The sequence below is a fragment of the Furipterus horrens genome, unplaced genomic scaffold (assembly GCF_987537825.1).
Source record: "Furipterus horrens unplaced genomic scaffold, mFurHor1.1.pri manual_scaffold_6, whole genome shotgun sequence".
Classification (NCBI taxonomy): domain Eukaryota; kingdom Metazoa; phylum Chordata; class Mammalia; order Chiroptera; family Furipteridae; genus Furipterus; species Furipterus horrens.
The window spans coordinates 42,800,320-42,821,171 of record NW_028327176.1 but is presented as its reverse complement, the minus strand read 5'-3'; the positions used below and the strand labels follow the sequence as shown (position 1 = coordinate 42,821,171).

The window sequence follows — 20,852 nt, the reverse complement described above, 5'->3', positions numbered from 1 at the left end:
TTTCTGGCTCGCTGCGTCTTAATGGCCTTCTGAGTGACTCTGTTCTTACAAAACCAAAGCATTACACTAACTACCAAAGCAGTCCTATTTGGGCAGGCAACCACAGCTCCAAAACTTCTAACATTCTCTAGGGCTGTACTGCCCATGCTCCAAGGTTACAGGTTTGATCCCCAGTCAGGGCACATACAAGACTCAGTCAATGAATTCATAAACAGGTGGAATAACAAATCGATGTTTCTCTGTCATCAATGATTTTTTTTTTAATCTCTAGTATTTAACGAGAGTGTATTTAAAACTATAACTACTAGTTGGTATCAATCAGTGGGAGGCAATCAACCCCAACACTTCAAGCAAAGGAAACCACACATACACTCCAAATCTCTCTCTTCCCAGTCCCTTTCAAAATAAAGTACAAAACTATGCTGCTTGACAGAAAACGGAACCAGCAGACCTACTTAAGGGACCTCACAGACAGGGACCGGAAGTGGGAGATGTGGGTGCCCCAATGCCCGCCTTTAAAATATCGAGTTGTCCTTTCCACCGCACGAGTCCTCCCTGCCGCTGCCCGACCCCTCAGCACAAGTGCCCTGGGCCAATAACTCCAGCGAACCCGAAGTTCCACGGCGCCGTCCCCTTACCCGGCACGCGGCGGGCAGCCTTCTACGTCATGTCAGCGCCGTGCGGCCAGGCGGGTCCCTTTCTCCACCTCCTTCTCCTTCTCCCCGCCCCGCCCCCAGCCGGCGTCGCTTTCTGGAAGGTTCGTGAAGACGTTGGGCGCGTACTCTTACACCGCAGCCGCCCGAAATCCGTGTCCATCCGTTTTTCCTGAGCCCACGCAGACCCAGCCCTGGTAGCCATGCCCGAGAACGTGGCACCCCGGAGCGGGGCGCCTGTTGGGGCTGCCGGCGGCCGCAACAAAAGCGCCTATAAGGACCGCGATAAGCCGGCCCAGATCCGCTTCAGCAACATTTCCGCGGCCAAAGGTATCGCGCCCCGGGCCTCACGCGCGGCCCTACGGCGTTTAGCCCTGCGTTCTCGCTCTGGTCTTGGGAGGGCCTGGCTTATTTTTTTGCTTTTTCAGATGATTCTCCTCTTGTCCTTAAATAGAAGGAGCTTTGTGGAGGGGCCCTTATTGTTTTCTAGCGATAATTCTCGATCCCTAGTACGGAGGGTTTTGGATTTCCCCATTCTGGGTCTCAGTCGCTCTAGTATTTCTTCATGGTCACTCACCGTACTCCAGAAAGTGACCAACGCCCGCCTGCAGGGGTCCCTTGCGTTCTGACCGTTAAGTCCTGTCGTTTATCTGCTTTTTGGTGCCAGTAGTAGAATGTTTTTACACGATACTTTTATGTCCTCTTGATCTTATAAAAATATCCTTTAAATAAGCTTTCTTCGCACAACAGTTGAACTGTAAAAACTCTTCCTAATTTGGGGCGAACCCTTTGTATTGGGCTGTGCGGAACAGATTGAGAATGATTGTGGGAAACTGCATTGTGCTTTTTTATGTCCTCTGCGTGTGCAAACCAAACACAAGCAAATCAAGAAACATGGACAGTTTGCTGGAGTTGGGGTTTTGTAGAACACGTTGGTGATGGTGGAAATCAAGACCCGAGTTTTAGTGTCTGTTGCCATTACTTCGTGGCTTTGTAACCTTTAACATATAGCCAAAGTTTTCTTACCTATAAAACTGAGGAAAATGTTCGCTTCTTTGTAGAGTTGTTGAGGATTCAGAGAAATCTATTTAGCTCATCTAGATCTGGAAGGAAAGGTGAGAACAAAGGCTTAGAGGTCTTGCCTGTGTGTATTGAGTACAATGAGTATTTCATTGAGGTTAGAAGATGAGCATGAAGGTTAGATTGGAAGGGTAGGTTCCGGCCAAGTCTTGAAGCCTGGTGTCTTAGAAAGGACTTGGCATAACTCCCTGGCTAGAGATCACTTTTCAGTAGAACGAATTAATAGCTAACTTGTAGGGATTAAATAAGAAAGCATATAAAGAGCCGCATATATAAAATACAGCCTTGCAAATATTTGAGGCCATCATCCCACGTGACTGAGGCTGTGATAGTGCTGAAAGAAATAGGTACAACAGGTCCTCAAATTATGTCTTTTACATCTTTGTTGCACGTGGTTACTTTATATTGTTAATAAGATGCCCTGGGAACTTAACTCTTGTATTGATTAGCCTGTGGTAAAATTGGTTTTATTTGGCCACAGTTCCAAGAATGTGTCAGTGGTGGTAAGTGAAGTCTTACTGTACACTGGAGAAAGGATGATGGAATAAGAGAATAGGTTCAAACTTGGGCCAAATCAGTTGGAAAGGTCAGAATGACCGAAGGAGTATATTTAAGGAGTCATTTGGAAATTCAGGAGAGACTATTCCTGGCAAGGAGGCATTTGGAAACTTAGGTTTATTACATTAGGACCAAAATGTTAAGATAAATTCTGGGCTCACCTGGAGGGTCACAAGAGCTATATGATAGATTCTCAACAAACAGGAAGGTACAGCATGGGGGGGTGTACTGTGGTGACCTTTGGAACAGCAGGGAACAGAGACTTGAAACTGGACAAGGAAGGTATGTATGCATGTAGGAAGGAGGGACCACCTAGGTTATGTGAGGAGGGGCTCCGAGCCAAAGGACATAATTAGTCTTTCCAAATCAAAATTCTGCAAACTGATTAAGAGAAGCTGCTACTATTAGCATCGTTAGTTTAATTCAGGGAGCCAGTTTTCTATTTTGATGTTCCCCAAAAAGAGAATAGTATCATTGGTTGATGTGAAAAACTACACACACACAAGTAGTAGGTAGTAGTTGTAGTTCTTCAGTATGAGTCATTTAACAGACAGTATTCTCTGCCACACTGTTAAACTTCAGACACTCTGGGAGATGCAAGCAGTCTATAAAATTTTTATTTTTTGGATAATGTATATCTTTCTATTGTCTTCATGTAGATTAATATGAGGGCGTTTTTCTTTTTTTGGTTGTTTTGTTTTTTTAACTTGATTCATTTTTTAGAGAGAAGGGAGGGAGGGAGAGAAACTTCAATTGGTTGCCTCTTGGCATGTGCCCTGATTGGGTACTAATCCCACAGCCCAGGCATGTTCCCTGACCAGGAATCAACCAGGAACCTTTTGAGCCATGATGATCAGGGCACTATAAGAGTGTTCTCAAAGTGAACTGGTCTCCTTGTGTATCGTAGCCATGAGAGTCCACTAAAATTGCCTGGAAGGTTAATATATAATATTCACTAGATAATTAGGAACAGCAGCCCAAAACTCTGAAATAATTAGGTAGAAACAACTTTAAATTATACCAAATACTTTCTCCTAAGCTCTTTAAGGTTATATATTATTGTTCACACATATTGGGGGGGGGCATTATGAAATTGTGGAGTACATAGAAACCATTAGGGCACAATCTCAACCCTGTGTGTATGTGTGTGTATGGAGTTAAGATGATATGTGAGAAAGGGGAAGATTTAATCAGTTGTCCCAACTTTGTCAAAGAAAGGGGGTCAAGTGTTGTTCATCAGTTCCAATTTCTCTTAGGAAATAATAAGTTGCCTAATGAAATAGAAACAGTCTCATGAACAGATAATAAGAATAGGTAACTTTGGAATGGTAGACTATATATCCGAGATGTTTAATAACATTGATAATGACTGGAAGCTCTGATTTTAGTTGTGGTTTTTAGTTAATGTTTAGGTTTTTTTATTTTTGGAGGAAGGGATCAAACAAATGTATGGTAGAAAGCCTGTCCTGTTGCTCTTTGTCTTATTTTAAACAATGGAGAAAAGAATACAGTCATTCAGAGCTAGATAGTATCATTTTGATATTTAAAGGAAGATTAGATAAATCTTCAGAATTTATTTTGCCATAGGCAGAGCATAAGAACTATGTATAGTGACTCGAACAACAAAACATTAAATGTATGTCATACAATTGAAGGAGTAAGTTATTCTGTTTTCCACATATTGTTATTTAACAATGAATTTTCTTTAGTGGACACAGCAAACTGTTCTACACTATCCTAATAAGGACAAAATGAGAACTACTTTGTTCTTTAAAGAGTCTTGATTTCTTTTTCTTCTTTTACAGCTGTTGCTGATGCTATTAGAACAAGCCTTGGACCAAAAGGAATGGATAAAATGGTAAAAACTGAATTATTCATTACTTATTGAATGATACTGTCCACACTGCAAGATCTTCATAGAGTGTTAAGATTTGCTGTGTAAAAAGTAAAAAGTGTTAGAAAGGCACTTGCAGAGTGATAGATTACTTACTTGGGGGGAGGAGAACAGGACTTAACTATAATTCATATTTTGTTCGTTTAATGCTTTTTAAATAATGAAAGTATATATGCAGAGGAAGTTACCTGTTGTGCTGTTAGGAAGTATAGTAAAGCTAGGTGTAAGGTGTTGAGTTCAGTGTTCCTTATTGATGTAGTTCTGTGACCTGACATAGGTCTGAGATTGCAACTCTAGTTCTAGCTTTGTTGACTGGCAGCATAAAGCAGATAGATTTCAATCCTTTCAGGTAATATACTCTCAGATTTAGTGCTAATTAACTTCCATAATGTGAGACAAGGAAACAACATAGGGGACTGTCTGGATGAAGCACGGATCATTATTCTTTCTGGATATTTTTGTATCTGCCTGATAGTAATGCATTTTTTTTGCTCTTTGCTGAGGATACTAAAAATAATTTATTGTGTTGACTAGCGTTGTGTAAGTTATAGAAATGTTTGATCACTATGTTGTACACCTGAAACTTAATGTATTGTATGCCAGCTGTAACTGAAGATTTTTAATTATTTTAAAAATAATAACATTCAATGAAGAAAACTGTGTTCACATTTATGGTGCTATATTTTGGAGGATGCATGGTATTATTGTTATTGATTCGAACCCAGGAATGATAGTGATCCTTTATAGTATTGTTTTTACCTATTTGTTTCTAGATTCCTTCTATTATTTTTTACAATAAAATAGAGTTGGAACAAAGCTAGCTGTTTCACAAGTAAAGTTGGACTGTTAAGCATAGTCTTAAATCATTATACTAATACAATGATTTGTGTTAGTATGAAGTTTGAAATTAAAGTGGTAAGTTATACAAGCATAACTTCTCTAGTATTAAAATTAGTAGAGCTTTTAGGGTGTTACAGTAATGCTAGGCAAAGAAAACAATTTTGAAATCACGGCTTTTTAAAAAAATTAAAACTTTCCAGATTCAAGATGGGAAAGGCGATGTGACCATTACAAATGATGGTGCGACCATTCTGAAACAAATGCAAGTGTTGCATCCAGCAGCAAGAATGGTAAGTATAATTTTAGATGAGGTGTTATTTTTAAGTGCATAGTTTGATGTTTGGTAAACAGTTAAATTTGTTTTATTTGATCCTGTGATGTAATTTAAGCGTTGTGATTTTTTTTTTTTTTTTGGTTAGGCAAAACAGGTATATTTTTAGGATACATTGTGTGCCTAACATTGTGCTCTTCAGTGCAAGGGGCCTGTCTTTTAAGTGCAATGCACTTAACAAAAGAGGAGATAACATGAAATTGTATAAATTATTACTTTAATTAGTATTAGATGGATGACAGCAAAATAATTTTAGTTGTGTGCAAAATCATGTGTCTAAACTTAGAATGACATTTTTTAAGAACAACTGCCAATTTAGCTAAGAAGCATGATAATTTCATTGTCAAGAAGTCACCATACACCCTGGCTGCTGTGGCTCAGTGGATTGAGCGTCAGTCAGCGAGCCAAGTGTCGCTGGTTTGATTCCCAGTCAGGGCACATTACTCGGTTGCATGTCAGGTCCTGAGTTGGGGGTGCAGGTGAGAGGCAACCACACATTGATGTTTCTCTCCCCCTCTTTCTCCTTTTCCCTCTAAAAAATAAAAAAGTAAATAAATAAATAAGACAAATTATTAAGAAAAAAAAGTCACCATATAAGCAAAAAGAAATTTCTGTCTATTAAAAAGTCCCTTTTAATTACATAAAGATGACTTTTTAAGAGCATCAGGTTATGCTTATATAGAGTCAGTTCAGATAAACTTGGCAAAGGACTCTCACCTGACACTGTACTCTCATCCTGGAATTCCTCCATTTCATAGCTTCCAAGGCTACAGGGTAACTGGAACGTTATTTATGCTTTCTGACAGGAACTTTTAAGTAGCTTGGAAGCAAATATTTATGACCCACGATGTGAAGCAGAAATTATATAGTTTCTTACAGCGTATATAGGTAGAATATTTAATGCTACAGATATGTTGGTCATCATTTTATAATAAAACCCAAGGTAGACAACAAATCAAAAGTATAGAATTTGACACTGGAAAAGGGGAAGTCCCTATGGAGAGCAGGGGTCGGGGAGGCAGGGTTGGGGGGTGGGGGAGTCCAGAATTATAGTGAATCTTTTAGTGTTGGTAATAAATTGTGACACTGATGTGAAGGCCATTTGTTTTATATTTGAATTAGTTGTTACTGGGTTCTTAACATTTCTTATTGAACAACTTAATGTATTTTGTTCACTTAGCTGGTGGAGTTGTCTAAGGCACAAGATATAGAAGCAGGAGATGGTACCACATCAGTGGTCATCATTGCTGGCTCTCTCTTAGATTCCTGTACCAAGCTTCTCCAGAAAGGTTGGTGGAACATAGAAATACTTCATGACTGTATAAAAGGAAAAAGGTATTAAGTAATGTCAGATTTAAGATTTAATTTGGAATGATCTTTTTACTAGGAATTTTTAGATTAAATTTTGCTACGTTTATTATATGAATTAGGATATTTTTTCTTTTTTTGCCAAGTTTCTTTTTGATGTAACTTGATAGAATTTGCTTTTCAAAAATAATTGGTGGGTGGTGTTATTAATTAGGCTCTATATTAAAATGGTGATTTGGGAGAAAAGTTTGTGTTCTTGCTCTTGTAAATAGTGCTTAATCATAGTTGTGACTCTAGTCACTTATTCTTTATTTATTTATTATGGTGGGGGGCGAGGAGGCAGAAAGGGGGAGAGAAACATTGAGAAACATCAATTGGTTGCCTCTTGCATGCCCCTAATCAGGGACCTGGCCCATAACTAAGGCACTGCCCTGACAAGGAATTGAACCAGCGGCCCTTCGGTTCATAGACTGGTGCTCAACCCACTGAGCCACACCAGCCAGGGCTATTTCTTATTATGTAGATCTGTGGGTGGTTTTTTTGTTTTGTTTTGTTTATTCACACGTATAAAATTTGCTTTTACTTTTAAATATCACGTGTGTGTAGCTGACCTGTTTCAAATTAAATGGAAATAAATTTTGAGCCATAGTTAACAGTTAAGGTTATTCAATGCATTATATTTATAATTAAAGCATAAGTTAATCTATAGTTGAAAACAAGATGGGGGGGTTGACTTAGGGAGGGAGAGGGTGAGACTGGGTAGAGGTGGGGAAAACGGGGAAAAGGAGAAAAAACAGGAACAACTGTAATAGCATAAACAATAAAAAATAAAAATTAAATAAAGTGTATGCTTTGAAATTTTCATGAATTGAAAAGTCCTAAGTGTGTCAAATATTAGTTTATCTGTTATAATTAACTAGATTTTCACAAATGACAGGGATTCACCCAACTATCATTTCCGAGTCATTCCAGAAGGCTTTGGAAAAGGGTGTTGAAATCTTGACTGACATGTCTCGACCTGTGGAACTGAGTGACAGAGAAACTTTGTTAAATAGTGCAACCACTTCACTGAACTCAAAGGTGAGACAAGCACTAAGGGATCATTTTAAAATTACGGCTTAAGGTTTGTCAAGAACTGCAGCTCTTATGCTGTGAGTTTTATTTGATGCTGTACAGTTATATGTTAAGTTTCAAGAGTGACTAGCTAAGTGATTTGTATAACTGATTCAAGTAAAATTTACTTCTTCAAGGCTTTCAGATAAATTGTGTGCCCATTTTACAGAGGGAATAATAGGTCTAGTGAAGTTAACTCATTTAAGACCCATAGATAAGGATCAGAGCTGAGATTTGAATCAGGACAGAGTTGCCCATCCACAGTCCATCTCTTAACTAATATCTGTGCTGCTTTTCTAGTTATCACATTTAAAGCAGTGATGTTCTTTTAAATTTCTTGGTAAATTATGTCACCTCCTGTGTTTTGTCATGTCCTGTGTCACACACATTCATTCTTTTATCCTTTTCATCAGCATTATATTGATACATTCATTTTCCTCAAATGTTAAATGGAAAGCTAGATAATATTCTTGAATGTCCCCAGAAGTAATACAGACAGTAGTATAATGATTACAAGCATTGGTCATCGAGTTCAGTGCTGGCTCCATCACTTAACTAAGCTGTTAGTTAGCTACAGTTTCTTTGTCTGAAAGTTGAATGAATATATGAATGTAAATTACTAAGACCACTGGCTGGCATATAAGTGCTCAATAAATGTTAGCCAGTGGCTATTTTTACCAGCCCCTTGGTGTTAGGGGTGTACATATATAGCATTTGATTACAAATTCATTTTATATGGGAAACCTCCATAAAATTAATTTTCTTTGTGGATTTCCTATAGAGTTGTTAGTGATAAAAAGGGAGAGCAAACATGTATTTTTTTAAATTGATTTTAGAGGAGGGGAAAAGAGAAACATCGATTTGTTCCACTTATTTATACAGTCATTGGTTGCTTCTTGTATATGTCCTGACTGTTGATCAAAACCACAATGTTGGAGTATCTGGGCGATGCTCTAACCAACTAAGCTACCCAGACAGAGCCAAAACATGTATTTTTTTTCCCTTGGTGGCTAACCTGTGTTAAAAGGACAGCTGTGTATGGAATGTTTCTCATATATTCCCACTTACCCTCCCCACCACCCCCCAAAAAGTGATTATGATTACTTCTCTCTCTTTTTTAAGGATTTTATTTACTTACTCATAGAGGGGCCAAGGGAAGTGTCAGGGCAGCCTTGCTCTGAGAAAACACCTGAAGGGCACTCTGGGATCAGGCAACGGGCTTATTGAGGGAAAAGGGGGCTGGGGGTGGAGGGGAGAGGCAACTCCCGAACTGACTCGAGGGCCCATAGGAGCAAGGGGAATGGGGAATGGAGACTCCCAGTCCACCACACCGGCCCATAGGAATTGCCTGCCTGGACTTCTGCAGGCACCTTTTTATACTTGTCCAACACACATTTAGGGGAGGGTGAGTTTGCTTATCAACATATTCAGTAGGTCATTTGCATCGTATTGCTTCCCCCCTCCCAGGTTAGTTAACTTATCGGGCTAGGTCCATCAACATTTCCTCTGGGAAAGAGCTAAGTCTATCAGCTTTTTCTGTGGTAGTGGGCTAGGACCAGGTTGATTTGCATATGTCAGAAGTCCATGTGTGCATTCTAGCTGCTTCCATGTTCTGACAGGAGGGAGAAAGAGGGAGAGAAACATCAATGTGAAAGAGAAACACAGATCAGTTGCCTCCCACACACATCCCGGGGACCAGTGCTGCAGTCATTTGCCCTGACCAGGATTCGAACTGGTGACCTTTTGCTTTGCAGGACAACACCCAACCAACTGAGCCACACCAATCAGGGCAAGATTACTTCTTGAATATCTTTGTTAGTAAAGAATTAGAACTTTTTCTATTGTGGAGCTGATTTTTCTTTTATATTCTAGGTTGTCTCTCAATATTCAAGTCTGCTTTCTCCAATGAGTGTAAATGCAGTGATGAAAGTGATTGACCCAGCCACAGCCACCAGTGTAGATCTTAGAGATATTAAAATAGTCAAGAAACTTGGGTAAGCACATCTATTTATAACTTCAATGAATAAAAATTAATTTTGAAAATAAACTATTGCCAAAGATAAATAACTTGAAGTGAAAAATACCTAGGTGAAAGTCACAAAGCTTTCTTTTTTATTTTCACAAGAACTTGTATTAATCTGGGAATCTTAAGAATTTGTTTGTATTATGATGGCAGAGCAGCAGACTGATCAAATAGGTTCAGGAATGGAGCACTAATGTGAGTTAGGCTGACACACATTTTATTGGATTCATGATTTTTAATGTTTTAGACATCTATTAAACAGATTTCTACTCCCTATTAACAATCCCCTTGCTTTATTTTTTCATAGTGGAACAATCGATGACTGTGAGTTGGTCGAAGGACTGGTTCTCACTCAGAAGGTGGCAAATTCCGGTATAACCAGAGTTGAAAAGGCTAAGATTGGGCTTATTCAATTTTGCTTATCTGCTCCCAAAACAGATGTAAGTAGAACTAGATGAAGTTGGTTCTTTGTGTGTTTAACTTTCTAATAACAGACTTTGTATTCATTATTATAAAAATAGAAAATAGTGACACTAGTGATAAAAAGGAGATATCTCAAAAGAATTAGTAAAATTGAAACAAAAGTAGAAATTATTGTATGCCAAAGCATGACAAAATACAGCATGAATTGGCTAGACAGTAAAATGGAGCATTGATATATTTCATAGATGGAGACATAACAATAAGGATGTTTATGAAATAATAAAAATAGCTTATGTAAAAGTTACAGTGGAATTTCTAGATCCTTTCTAACTTTCTGAGAACAGAAACCTTCACAGCAGCAGCCAGATCTTCTTCCTACGTTTGCACAAATGAAACTTTAAGCCAGTTTAATACCCATGCTTTGAAGAAATAAGCTGTAGAGTAACAGGGACGCAAGAGAAATTATTTCAGTAATATATTTGTATAAAGAGAATTGGAATACTCACGAAACAAGATAATCATTTTGTATACCTTTTGATGATGAAAATGTACTTGCAAAAAAATGTACCTGCCTAAATGCGTACACACACGCGCGCGCGCGCGTGCGTACATGAGGGGGTTGCTCCTTGTAGTACAGGCTTCCCCTGCTAGGTGAGTTAGGAACCCAACTATGTCAATGTACTGGCTGGCATTGTCATGACGCATTCAGTGTCAGTGGTTTTTTTTTTTTTTTTTTTTTTTGAAGATTCACACATTTGCCCATTTCATGCTGGGTTATTTAAGAGCTCACCTGCCCACACCAAGCTGAGTGTTCAGCAACTTATGAGCAAACCAGCAAGACCCCCATTACCACACCCTCCCTATTCATCTCATCTTGCCCCAAGCAACTTTTTTTGTTGTTTTCCCTGGATAAAAAAAAGTCCTCAGAGGGAAAGGTGTTTTGCCTATATGGAAGAGGTGAAACAAAAAACAACAGCACTAAAAAGCATTGAAGTCGGTGAGTTCAAAAACTTTTGAGCAGTGGAAAACAATGTCTCGATCAGTGTATTGCATCAAACAGAGAGTACTTAGAAGGTGACTGAAGTTTAAACGTGTAAGAACAAATACATAATTTTTTTAATAAATACTGTTTTTTTTTTTGTTCCTATATATGTAGTATATATGAATGACACAAGGTGTATAGAGCAGCATAAAAGACCTGCATTAAAGTTGGTGTATATTCATCTTCCCAGACCTTTTTGATGCATGTTTATATATAATTGGTATGATTTTGGTTGAATTTATATGGTAATAATATTTTCATTAGAAGTCTTTTGCTTATAATTCCCATATGCAAATTACTAATGTGTTGTTCTTTTTCTAAACAGATGGATAATCAGATAGTAGTTTCTGACTATGTCCAGATGGACCGAGTGCTACGAGAGGAGAGAGCCTATATTCTAAACTTGGTGAAGCAAATTAAAAAAACAGGATGTAATGTACTTCTCATACAGAAGTCTATTCTTAGGTGTGGCTCTGTTTATTTTGTTCACCTTTTAATAATAATTGATTTTGGATCTCCTCTAGCTATTTTAATGTAATTAATTAATTTATTTGGACCCTCTAGTAATTTTTAAAGAACCATTTGAGATGGGTAAACAACTATACAGCTAATGAATGTGCATTTGGGGGCATTCTGATAAACCTCTACAGTGGATTCTCTCCCCATTATGATCATTTAATTGTGGGATGTGTAATCTTTCTATACCAAGATCCTTAATATTAAGTAAATAGAATGCTTTCTTTTTCAGTGTTTTCTTCTAATATGTAGAGGCATTCCCATGTACTGTTTATTAATTTGTTATGCCAGAAAGTACTGTGGATGCTAGTTTTATATAGAAACCTTGATGAAGAGTTGGAATATGTGGTTCTTGTGTAATAATAGGTAGTAACCTTGAATAAATTGCTCTCAAAATTCAGTTAGCTTATCTGTAAAACAAGGATGATAATAATATTCCCCCATCTGGTATCAAATTGGTTATCAGGATCATTCCAAGTAATTTGTGGGAAGGTGTAAATTTGTGGTCTTGAATTAATCATACTTCATTCCAAATCAGGAACTATCAAAGTTTTTTAAATGTTTTAAATTGCTTTTTAGAGAAAGAAAGAGAAACATCAATTTGTACTTTTACTTGTTTATGCATTCATTGATTGCTCCTTGTGCGTGCCTTGACCAGGGATCAAATCACCACCTTTTGTGTATTGGGACAATGCTCTATAAACAGCGGAGCTGTCTGGACAGGGTTCAGTAATGTTTTAATTATCAGAGATATACTTAGTATTTTATTTTAATGACTTAATTATCGTGTGTTTTACAAATAGTGTTATTGGGGTATATGTTAATATCCATTGGAAATCTTAATTTAAGAATTTTGAGCTCTAGGCAGTTTAGTCATCCCACAAAGCAAAAGGTTAGTATTTCGATTCCTGGTTGGGACACATGCCCAGGCAGCGAATTAGGTCCCTGGTTGGACACATACAAGAGGCAGCGAATCTATGTTTCTCTTTTGCATCAGTGTTTCTCTCCTTCTCTCTCTCCGTCCCTTCCCTTTTCTCTAAAACTAAATAAATTAAGTCTTTTAAGAATATTTTTTAAAAAGAATTTTGAGCTCATAATTTAAATCATTTTCACAAATAATTTGAGTCATTGGTCATTTAAACAACAGTAAAATAATGAAAACCTTAAAATGGAGTTTGAACAGCAATTTTTTTAACCTAGCATTGACATAATGACTGGTTTTGTATTTTAGAGATGCTCTTAGTGATCTTGCATTACATTTCCTGAATAAAATGAAGATTATGGTGGTTAAGGATATTGAAAGAGAAGATATTGAATTCATTTGTAAGGTAAAATATTCCTGACATCTGTATGTGTGAAAATATCCAGTAGTCAAATGTTGTTTTAAGTTTTGGGTTTGACAATTTTTCCCAGACAATTGGAACCAAGCCAGCTGCTCATATTGATCAGTTTACTGCTGACATGCTGGGATCAGCTGAGTTAGCTGAGGAGGTCAATTTAGATGGTTCTGGCAAACTGCTCAAGGTAACAGTGTTATAATTAAGCTTTATTTGCCTGAGTTTTTGTTTTGTTTTGTTTATTTTAATCATTATTCCAAATTCCCTAATTTGGAATTTGTGTACTAAAGATTACAGGTTGTACAAGCCCTGGAAAAACAGTTACAATTGTTGTTCGTGGATCTAATAAATTGGTTATTGAAGAAGCTGAGCGCTCCATTCATGATGCCCTATGTGTCATTCGCTGTTTAGTGAAGAAGAGGTAATATAAATTGCTCAGTAATGTTCAGAACATTAAAACTTATCTACTTTTGACTATTTTAAAGGTATAAATGCTAAATTATTTAAACTAGCTTTTTCTTGGATAAAATAATCTAAAATATGTTTGTGAATTTCAGAGCTCTTATTGCAGGAGGTGGTGCTCCAGAAATAGAGTTGGCCCTACGGTTAACTGAATATTCACGATCATTGAGTGGTATGGAGTCCTACTGCGTTCGTGCTTTTGCAGATGCTATGGAAGTCATTCCATCTACACTAGCTGAAAATGCTGGCCTGAATCCCATTTCTACAGTAACAGAGTTGAGAAACCGGCATGCACAGGGAGAAAAAACTACGGGCATTAATGTCCGAAAGGTAATGATTTAACCTTGTAAGTATTGCAGAAAATGTTGATTCGTATTATAAAGTTTTTTAAAGTTTCATGATTGTCTATTGAATGAAAAGCTTTGAAAGTTAAAGTAATCTTGGATTTAAATATAAGGCTTACAGGATAATTATGCCACTGAGTAAGAATTAAGATGTTTCAAATAAAAGGTATTATTTGTTCATTAGCTCTGTCAGTTTATCATTGACTGTGATTTCTGGCAAATTACTGTGCTTCACTTTTCTCAGTTTTAAAAACAGGGACAATTAATAGATCCCTCATAGACCGGTTGTGAGGATTAAATGTGTTAGAAGAAAGCTCTTACAAATATGTGTGGTATAAGCACTGTAGATATTAACCATTGCTGCTGTTATGACCACCAGCCTTAATATAGTCATCTAAAGTAAACATGTAGAACAGCAGTAATTTCCCCTTTTGTATTAATGTTTTATTAATGTCTCTTTATTGAGGAGACTTAATATTTAATGGGAAAAACTGACAAGGTGATATTTTTTGAATAATACAGAACTCCAAAGGAGGGCACTACCTGGTTTTAGTGGAAGCTTTATGAAAATGCAGCTTTCATTGGTAGGGCAAGAAGAAAATTCAGGTGGGAGGAGCAAGTGGATTACAGGTGAGAGGGACCAAGAAGTTATGGTTTTCACTAGAGCAGAGGTTATATGTTGGTGATATTGTGGACTTTAAGATTGGAAGGATCAGATAAAAGCTAAAATGAGAAGGCCGTAGAGTATCAGGGCAGGTATTTGTTTTTTATTTCAATAGTTGGAAGCCACTGAAGTTTTTCTTAACCAAGAGGCCAAGATAATGCAAAGTATTTTTAGGCATAACACAGGCGTTTGCTTATTATGGTCATCAGCAATAATACTTTGGAGAAGGATTAGGATAGTGGCGCTAAGAATATAAAAGTGAGCCTCGGTTGGTGTGGCTCAGTGGGTTGAGTGCCAGCCTGTGAATCAGAGTCTGGTTCAATCCCTAGTCAGGGCACATGCCTCGGTTGTGGGCCAGGTCCCCGGTTGGGGGTGTGCAGAAGGCAGCCACACATAGATGTTTCTCTCCCTCTTCCTCCCTCCCTTTCCCCCTAAAAAAATAAAATCTTGAAAGATACATATATATGTGAGATTTGAGAGAGATATAAAGGCAGAGCAGACCAGACTTGGCCAAAGTTATAATTAGGATTCAGAAATGATTTGAGCATTAAAGATCTAGTAATTTTTAATCTTTCTGATCCTGTACCTAATTTTTGTCAGGATATTTTTTAATTAAAATATATGAATATTTTAGAGTTAGGATTAGGGGAATCCAGCATTAGTTTTTTGGGTTTTTTCCCCCCAAATTTTAGTTGAAATACAACATGGTGTAAAGAAGAGCTTACTTAATAGAGAATATCTTATTCTTGACTTAGACTGGGGGAAAACAGCATTTGAAAAGGCCTTGAATTGTACTAATGACAGTGTAGTTGATGATGTATATGATTGCAAACACTAAAAGCAACTTGTGCTAATTTGCAGGGTGGTATTTCCAACATTTTGGAGGAACTGGTTGTCCAGCCTCTGTTGGTTTCAGTTAGTGCACTGACTCTAGCGACTGAAACTGTCCGGAGCATCCTGAAAATTGATGATGTGGTAAGTATGTATAGATTGTGAATTTTTCTTCAAGGTCAGAAAGGCGTATTTTTTAAAGAAATTTCTTGAGTGGCGGTGGTAAATAATAGATTGCTAGTCATCAAGGTGAAAACAGTTCACACTTTGACAGTCTCTTGTAACAATAGGTGATTTGGAAAATTGCCTAAAATGTCTTCCATCTTTAAAATTTGATTATTACAGGTTTTGAAACTCAAGTTTTTCTCTTCTCAGGTAAACACTCGGTAATCAGGATAACACTGCTGACTGGCAACTTTGTGGCCACTAATATTGCAGCTGGAGTGGAAGGAAGGTCACCGGTGTTACTTGTTTCTCGAATATTGTTTCCTCTGAATTCCTGGGCCTGGTCTTCCTGTTTGCATTTACTTGAAATTGTATTGACACAGTTTAATGAAAATATTAAATATTTGGTTTCAAAATGAAGATTAATTTATTGCCTCCCTCTGCCCCCCAACATTGTTACTTCAGACACTTGGAAAACCTATATAAGAAGTGGGGTTGAGGTGGATTCATATTTACCTGATTTCCTTAGGATCTTAATCCTAAGTACCTTTTTTTTTTTAAACAAGTATTGAGGGAAAAAATGGCCAAATTAATATGCTCACCAATCTGATAAATCATCATTTACATAAAGATGTCAAAGGAATGTATATGCTGTTTGAAAAGTTAAAAATTACAGAAAGATACAAGGTAAAAAAATGAAAGGTTCCATATACTTTATAGTCCTAATCCCTTTTTCCAAAAATTAGCACCGTTGCGTTGAGATGTCTTCTGCAAATAAAAGTGTACACATAAGTAGCAGATCTTATTTATACAAAAGGGATTCTTAACCTAGTATGTTGTTTCAGTGATTTTAAACATCTTCATTGACTACCGTGATCAAGCATATCTCTCATCATGAATAGTGTAAAATCACAGTAATCTCTTCCCTCAATTTAACCTCCTTCCGTTAGTTCTGTGCACACTGTAGCTACTGATTTTTAAAAAACTTGTTAGGCACTTACCTCTATGAAAGCTTTCATGGCTTGTGATTGCCTTGGTATAAAGGCCAGACCTTTGAAGTGGACCATAAATTGGGCCTACACAATCTGTTATTACTTCCACCATTTCTTCTCTTATTTCACAAGGAGTGTAAACAAAAGCAACTAGGCCTCTCCATTGCATCTGTGGAGGATTTCGGCCAATCAGCCTGAAGCTTTTCTTTTGTATCTAACAACTCAAGTAATTAACTAAAATAACATTTGGGAAATGTAAGTCTTAATATGTTTAGATACCTAAAATAAGCTTTTTCTGGCTGCCATGAAACTGTTGAATGAGGTATATCCTAAAATCATAAGTCAAAACACTTCTGTATTCCAAATTATTTATATTGGAATTTTTATCAGGCATTCAGCACAGGGTTCTGTGTGTTGTGGATTTATAGAACCCCTAAAAATTACACAGAAGAAGGTATCAAGACTAATAAATACAGCAGTGTAACAATACATGGTTAACACAAAAATCAGTTGCATATCTGTGCAATCTGGAAAGGAAATCACAATTGCATCAAAAAGACTGGAATCGAGATAAAAGACTTCCAAAGTGAAAATTACAGAACATTGGTGAATAAAATTGGCAAATCAGTGGAAACATCCCATGTTCATGGGTTGGAAGACTTTTCACTGAGGGTATAAGCCAAGCTCTCATCTCTGCCTCAGCTAATAATTCGTTGGCACTCTCCACCCCTCTCACACCACCTTGTATTCCAGCACACTTCTCTTGAAGGGCTTTGGCTCTCATGTGCATTCTCTCTTTCTCTCTCCCCCGCCCTCTGGTTTCATCTTGTTTGAGACTGGCTGGACTTGTATGCCTGTTTCCTTCACCAAGTTAGGGAAGTTACCTGTCATTTTTTCAAGTAGGTTTTCAGTTGCTTGCTTGCTTGCTTGCGCCTGGCACCCCATGATTTGAATGTTGGTCCACTTCAAGCTGTCCCAGAGGCTGTTTCCACTGTCCTCATTTTTTTTCAGATTCTTTTTTTTTCTGTTCTCATTGGGTGATTTTGCTTCCTTATGTTCCAAATTGCTGGTTTGATTCTCAGCTTCATTTACTATACTGTTGATTCTCTGTAAATTCTTGTTTTAGCTAGTGTATTTTCATTTCTGTCATCCTTTTTTATGCTGTTGAAGTTCTAAGTTCACTGAGCATCCCTATCACCAGTATTTTGAACTCTGAATCTAGTAGATTTCTTGTCTCCATTTTGTTCTTCTTCTGGAGCTCTGTTTGGGACATTTTATTTTGGCAACCTTGTGTTTCCAAGTATTAGGTAGAGCTGCTTTATCTCATGGGCTTGGTAGAGTGGCCTTAATATAGTAAGTGTTCTATAGAGTCTAGGGGCATAACCTTCCCAATCACCCATGCTGAGCACTCCAGGTGCACTGCCCACCCCTCACCTTTTCCCCCAGTATGTGGGCTGTGTACCCCTTGTAGTTGAACCTTAATTGCTGTTGGCATATCAATGGCAAGAATTTACACCACCACCCCCCTCCAGCCAATCAGCTGCAAAGACTGGCTGCCACCACCAACCTCTTGACTACCATGGAGGATCAGCTGTACAGGGACCAACCCCACAGAGTGGGACTTCAGTGGGGATCTGGTGCTGGCTGAGTCTTACCCTGGAGTGTGTTGCTTGTGGAGGTGGTTGGGTGGTGCTTTGATGTGATTTGCATTGGGTGCACTGGCTCTGGGGCCTCCCTTGAGGTATAGGCTGAAGTACAGGCCATGGTCAGCCTGCTACCTGTGTTCTGCCTGGGGCCACTTGATATGAGCTGCAAAGCAATCTGCAGATGGCTGCTACTGCTGGGCTTGGAGGTGCCCAGGCAAGGCCAACCTGCAAACCAAGGCCAGCTGCTTCTAGTGCTGGGCCTGGGGTCACTTGGTGAGTGGTATGGGACGCGCGGAAGCCAGATGCTGCAACCTGCCATTTGTATGGAAAAGCCCACTGGAAACAGCTTGGGTGGGGCAGGGCGAACAGTGTGAGCCAGGGTGATGGAGTCTCAGAGCTGGCACCAGTCTCTGGCTCTGTGGGAGGCAAGGCTTATCAAAAGACCAATGGCCTCTGCCAGCACTTCTGTCTGGAGAAGGCTGTCCACCTTCTAGCTTATACCCTGTTACCAGACAATCAGGTCCTCCCCATATGTCTGGTGGCTTTCAAACTGTTGCCCCAGTGCTGGACCTCTGAGACAGAGACTCTGAGTAAATCCATGTGTGGGGCCCTTAAAAAGGAACTGCCTGGGTCTCCAGAAGCCCTCTCTGTCTTAGCCACACTCCCTGCTGGTTTTTTATGGCCAGAAGTTATTGGGACTGGAACCCTGGGCTGTGGGGGCCTGGTGGGCTGATACCCCTTTCTCCTCAGGGGAACCGCTGCAGCTGAGATAGCCCTCCCAATTTTTATCTGCCTCACATGGGTGTTGGACAAACCTTTCTGCATCTCCAGCAGCCTACCAGTCTCAATGTGGCTTTACATAATTCCCTAGATGTACAACTTCAATGCAGCGGATTTCAGGCAGTTCTGAATCATGGTTCTGTAGTTTAGTTGTAATTTTGATGTGGTTGTGGGAGGAGATGAGTACTGTGTTTACCTACACCACCATCTTGATCAAAAGTCTATTAGTCTTCAAATAATTTTAGCTTCATTCTTTTCTGTTGGGGAAGATACTGCAGAGCAGTGAACAAGCAAGACTTGGTAAGAAGGGCTCAAATTTTCTCTATTGCACAATTGTCTTTCTTTAATGTTTGTGCTTATTATTTTTTCTACTTTGAGTATTTCTGTACTTTTTTCTATTAGGTTGTTTTTGTTTTGTTTTTTTCTTATTAGGTTGGATTATTCTCCCTCCCCTTTCTCCTTTATAAGGTATCTGTACCTTGGCCTGAAGACTTTCCTCTCCCTTTATCTTGCATAGAAATTTCTGCCAATAAGTCTGCACTTCTCTTTCTTGGCCTCTGCTTCCTGACAGACCCAAAATGACAGCCAAAAAAAAAGGAAACAACCCAAATAATCATCAATTGGTGAATGGACAAACTTAAGATAAGTGATGAAGACAATATAGTGTAGACTAAGAGTATGCCCCTTGTCTGTAACTGTCACATGAATAGCACGCACACACACCCACACAAAAGAAAATTCTGCCAATATTGGAAAACTTATTTCAGCAAATACTATTCGGCAATTAAAAAGGAACAGCCTATTCATGAATATATACAACATGGATGAATCACAGAACAGTATGCTGAGCAAAATAAGCTGAGAGCAAAAAAGAGTACATACTATTTGATTCCATTTATATGAGTTCCTGAATGGTCAAGGGGATGAAATGGGGAACAGACTCAAAAGGGCACAAGGGATGATTGAAATGTTCTGTATCTTAGGGTTATGCTTTCATGAGTGTATGCATTTGTCAAAATTCATCCAACTATACGTTTAAGATCTCATTTCACTGTGTATATTACATCTCAATACAAAATGCAAAAATTCTTCCTATGATGATTTAAGATGTCATTTTTCTTTTTATAGATCTGTCCACTTCTGCTTTATATATAATACTTTGAGGCTATGTTATTAGGTATCTGAAAATTTAAATATTGCTGATTAATGGAAACTTTAGATCTAAAACATACACATATTTGTCCTCCACTCAACCTATTTTATTCTATCCTATCCTTGCCTTGTCTTCCTTTTGTGCTTCAACATGTAGGCCTGTCTTACTGTTTTGGGGTCAGGTTTATACCAAATCCCAGGTGGCACAGAACTAGCTGCAAGTGAATGACTGAAAGTCCCTTCTATGGCCACACTTGTTCGGTGTGCAAAGCAAATCTCAGCTCAAACCAAGGGCAGCTTGAAGGAGATAGGGGAGTGGGAATTTTGCAGATGCTCACACTCCAGACCTGTGAACAACAAAGGCTTGGTAAGAACCGTTCAGATCTCAGAAATGGGTTCTAGACAGCACATCCTGCATACCCTAACTTTATGGTGATGATGACGGGCTGTAGGGCTGGGAGCAAGAGGAGAATGAAGGATAGGGAGAGAAAGTTGCAGCAGCCTCAGCTTCAGGAAGCAGGAGCTTAAGTAGCAGATGGCTGAGACTGCACCAGCCTATTTTCAAGCTAGGTCTCTTAACAGACGTGGGGTAGAAGAAAGATGCTATTTGTAGCGTCCGAATCTCGCATGGGAAATGTTGATAGGGTAAGGTGGAGATGGGGTGTGTCTGTAGTTACTGTTGGTTGCTCGTACTTTCC

At 38.5% G+C, this 20,852-nt stretch overlaps 1 protein-coding gene across 1 annotated transcript; it reads left to right on the top strand.

Moving 5' to 3' along the window:
• Window positions 1–712: 712 nt before the first annotated feature.
• On the top strand, window positions 713–16,004 carry CCT4 (chaperonin containing TCP1 subunit 4). Its single transcript, XM_090281358.1, has 14 exons — window positions 713–983; window positions 4,097–4,149; window positions 5,226–5,315; window positions 6,537–6,645; window positions 7,602–7,744; window positions 9,650–9,771; window positions 10,108–10,240; window positions 11,591–11,730; window positions 13,013–13,109; window positions 13,195–13,305; window positions 13,409–13,539; window positions 13,676–13,910; window positions 15,450–15,563; window positions 15,795–16,004. The coding sequence occupies exons 1-14, from the start codon at window positions 857–859 to the stop codon at window positions 15,807–15,809; spliced, it is 1,620 nt and encodes a 539-aa protein (XP_090137484.1). The 5' UTR covers window positions 713–856; the 3' UTR covers window positions 15,810–16,004.
• Window positions 16,005–20,852: the final 4,848 nt, after the last annotated feature.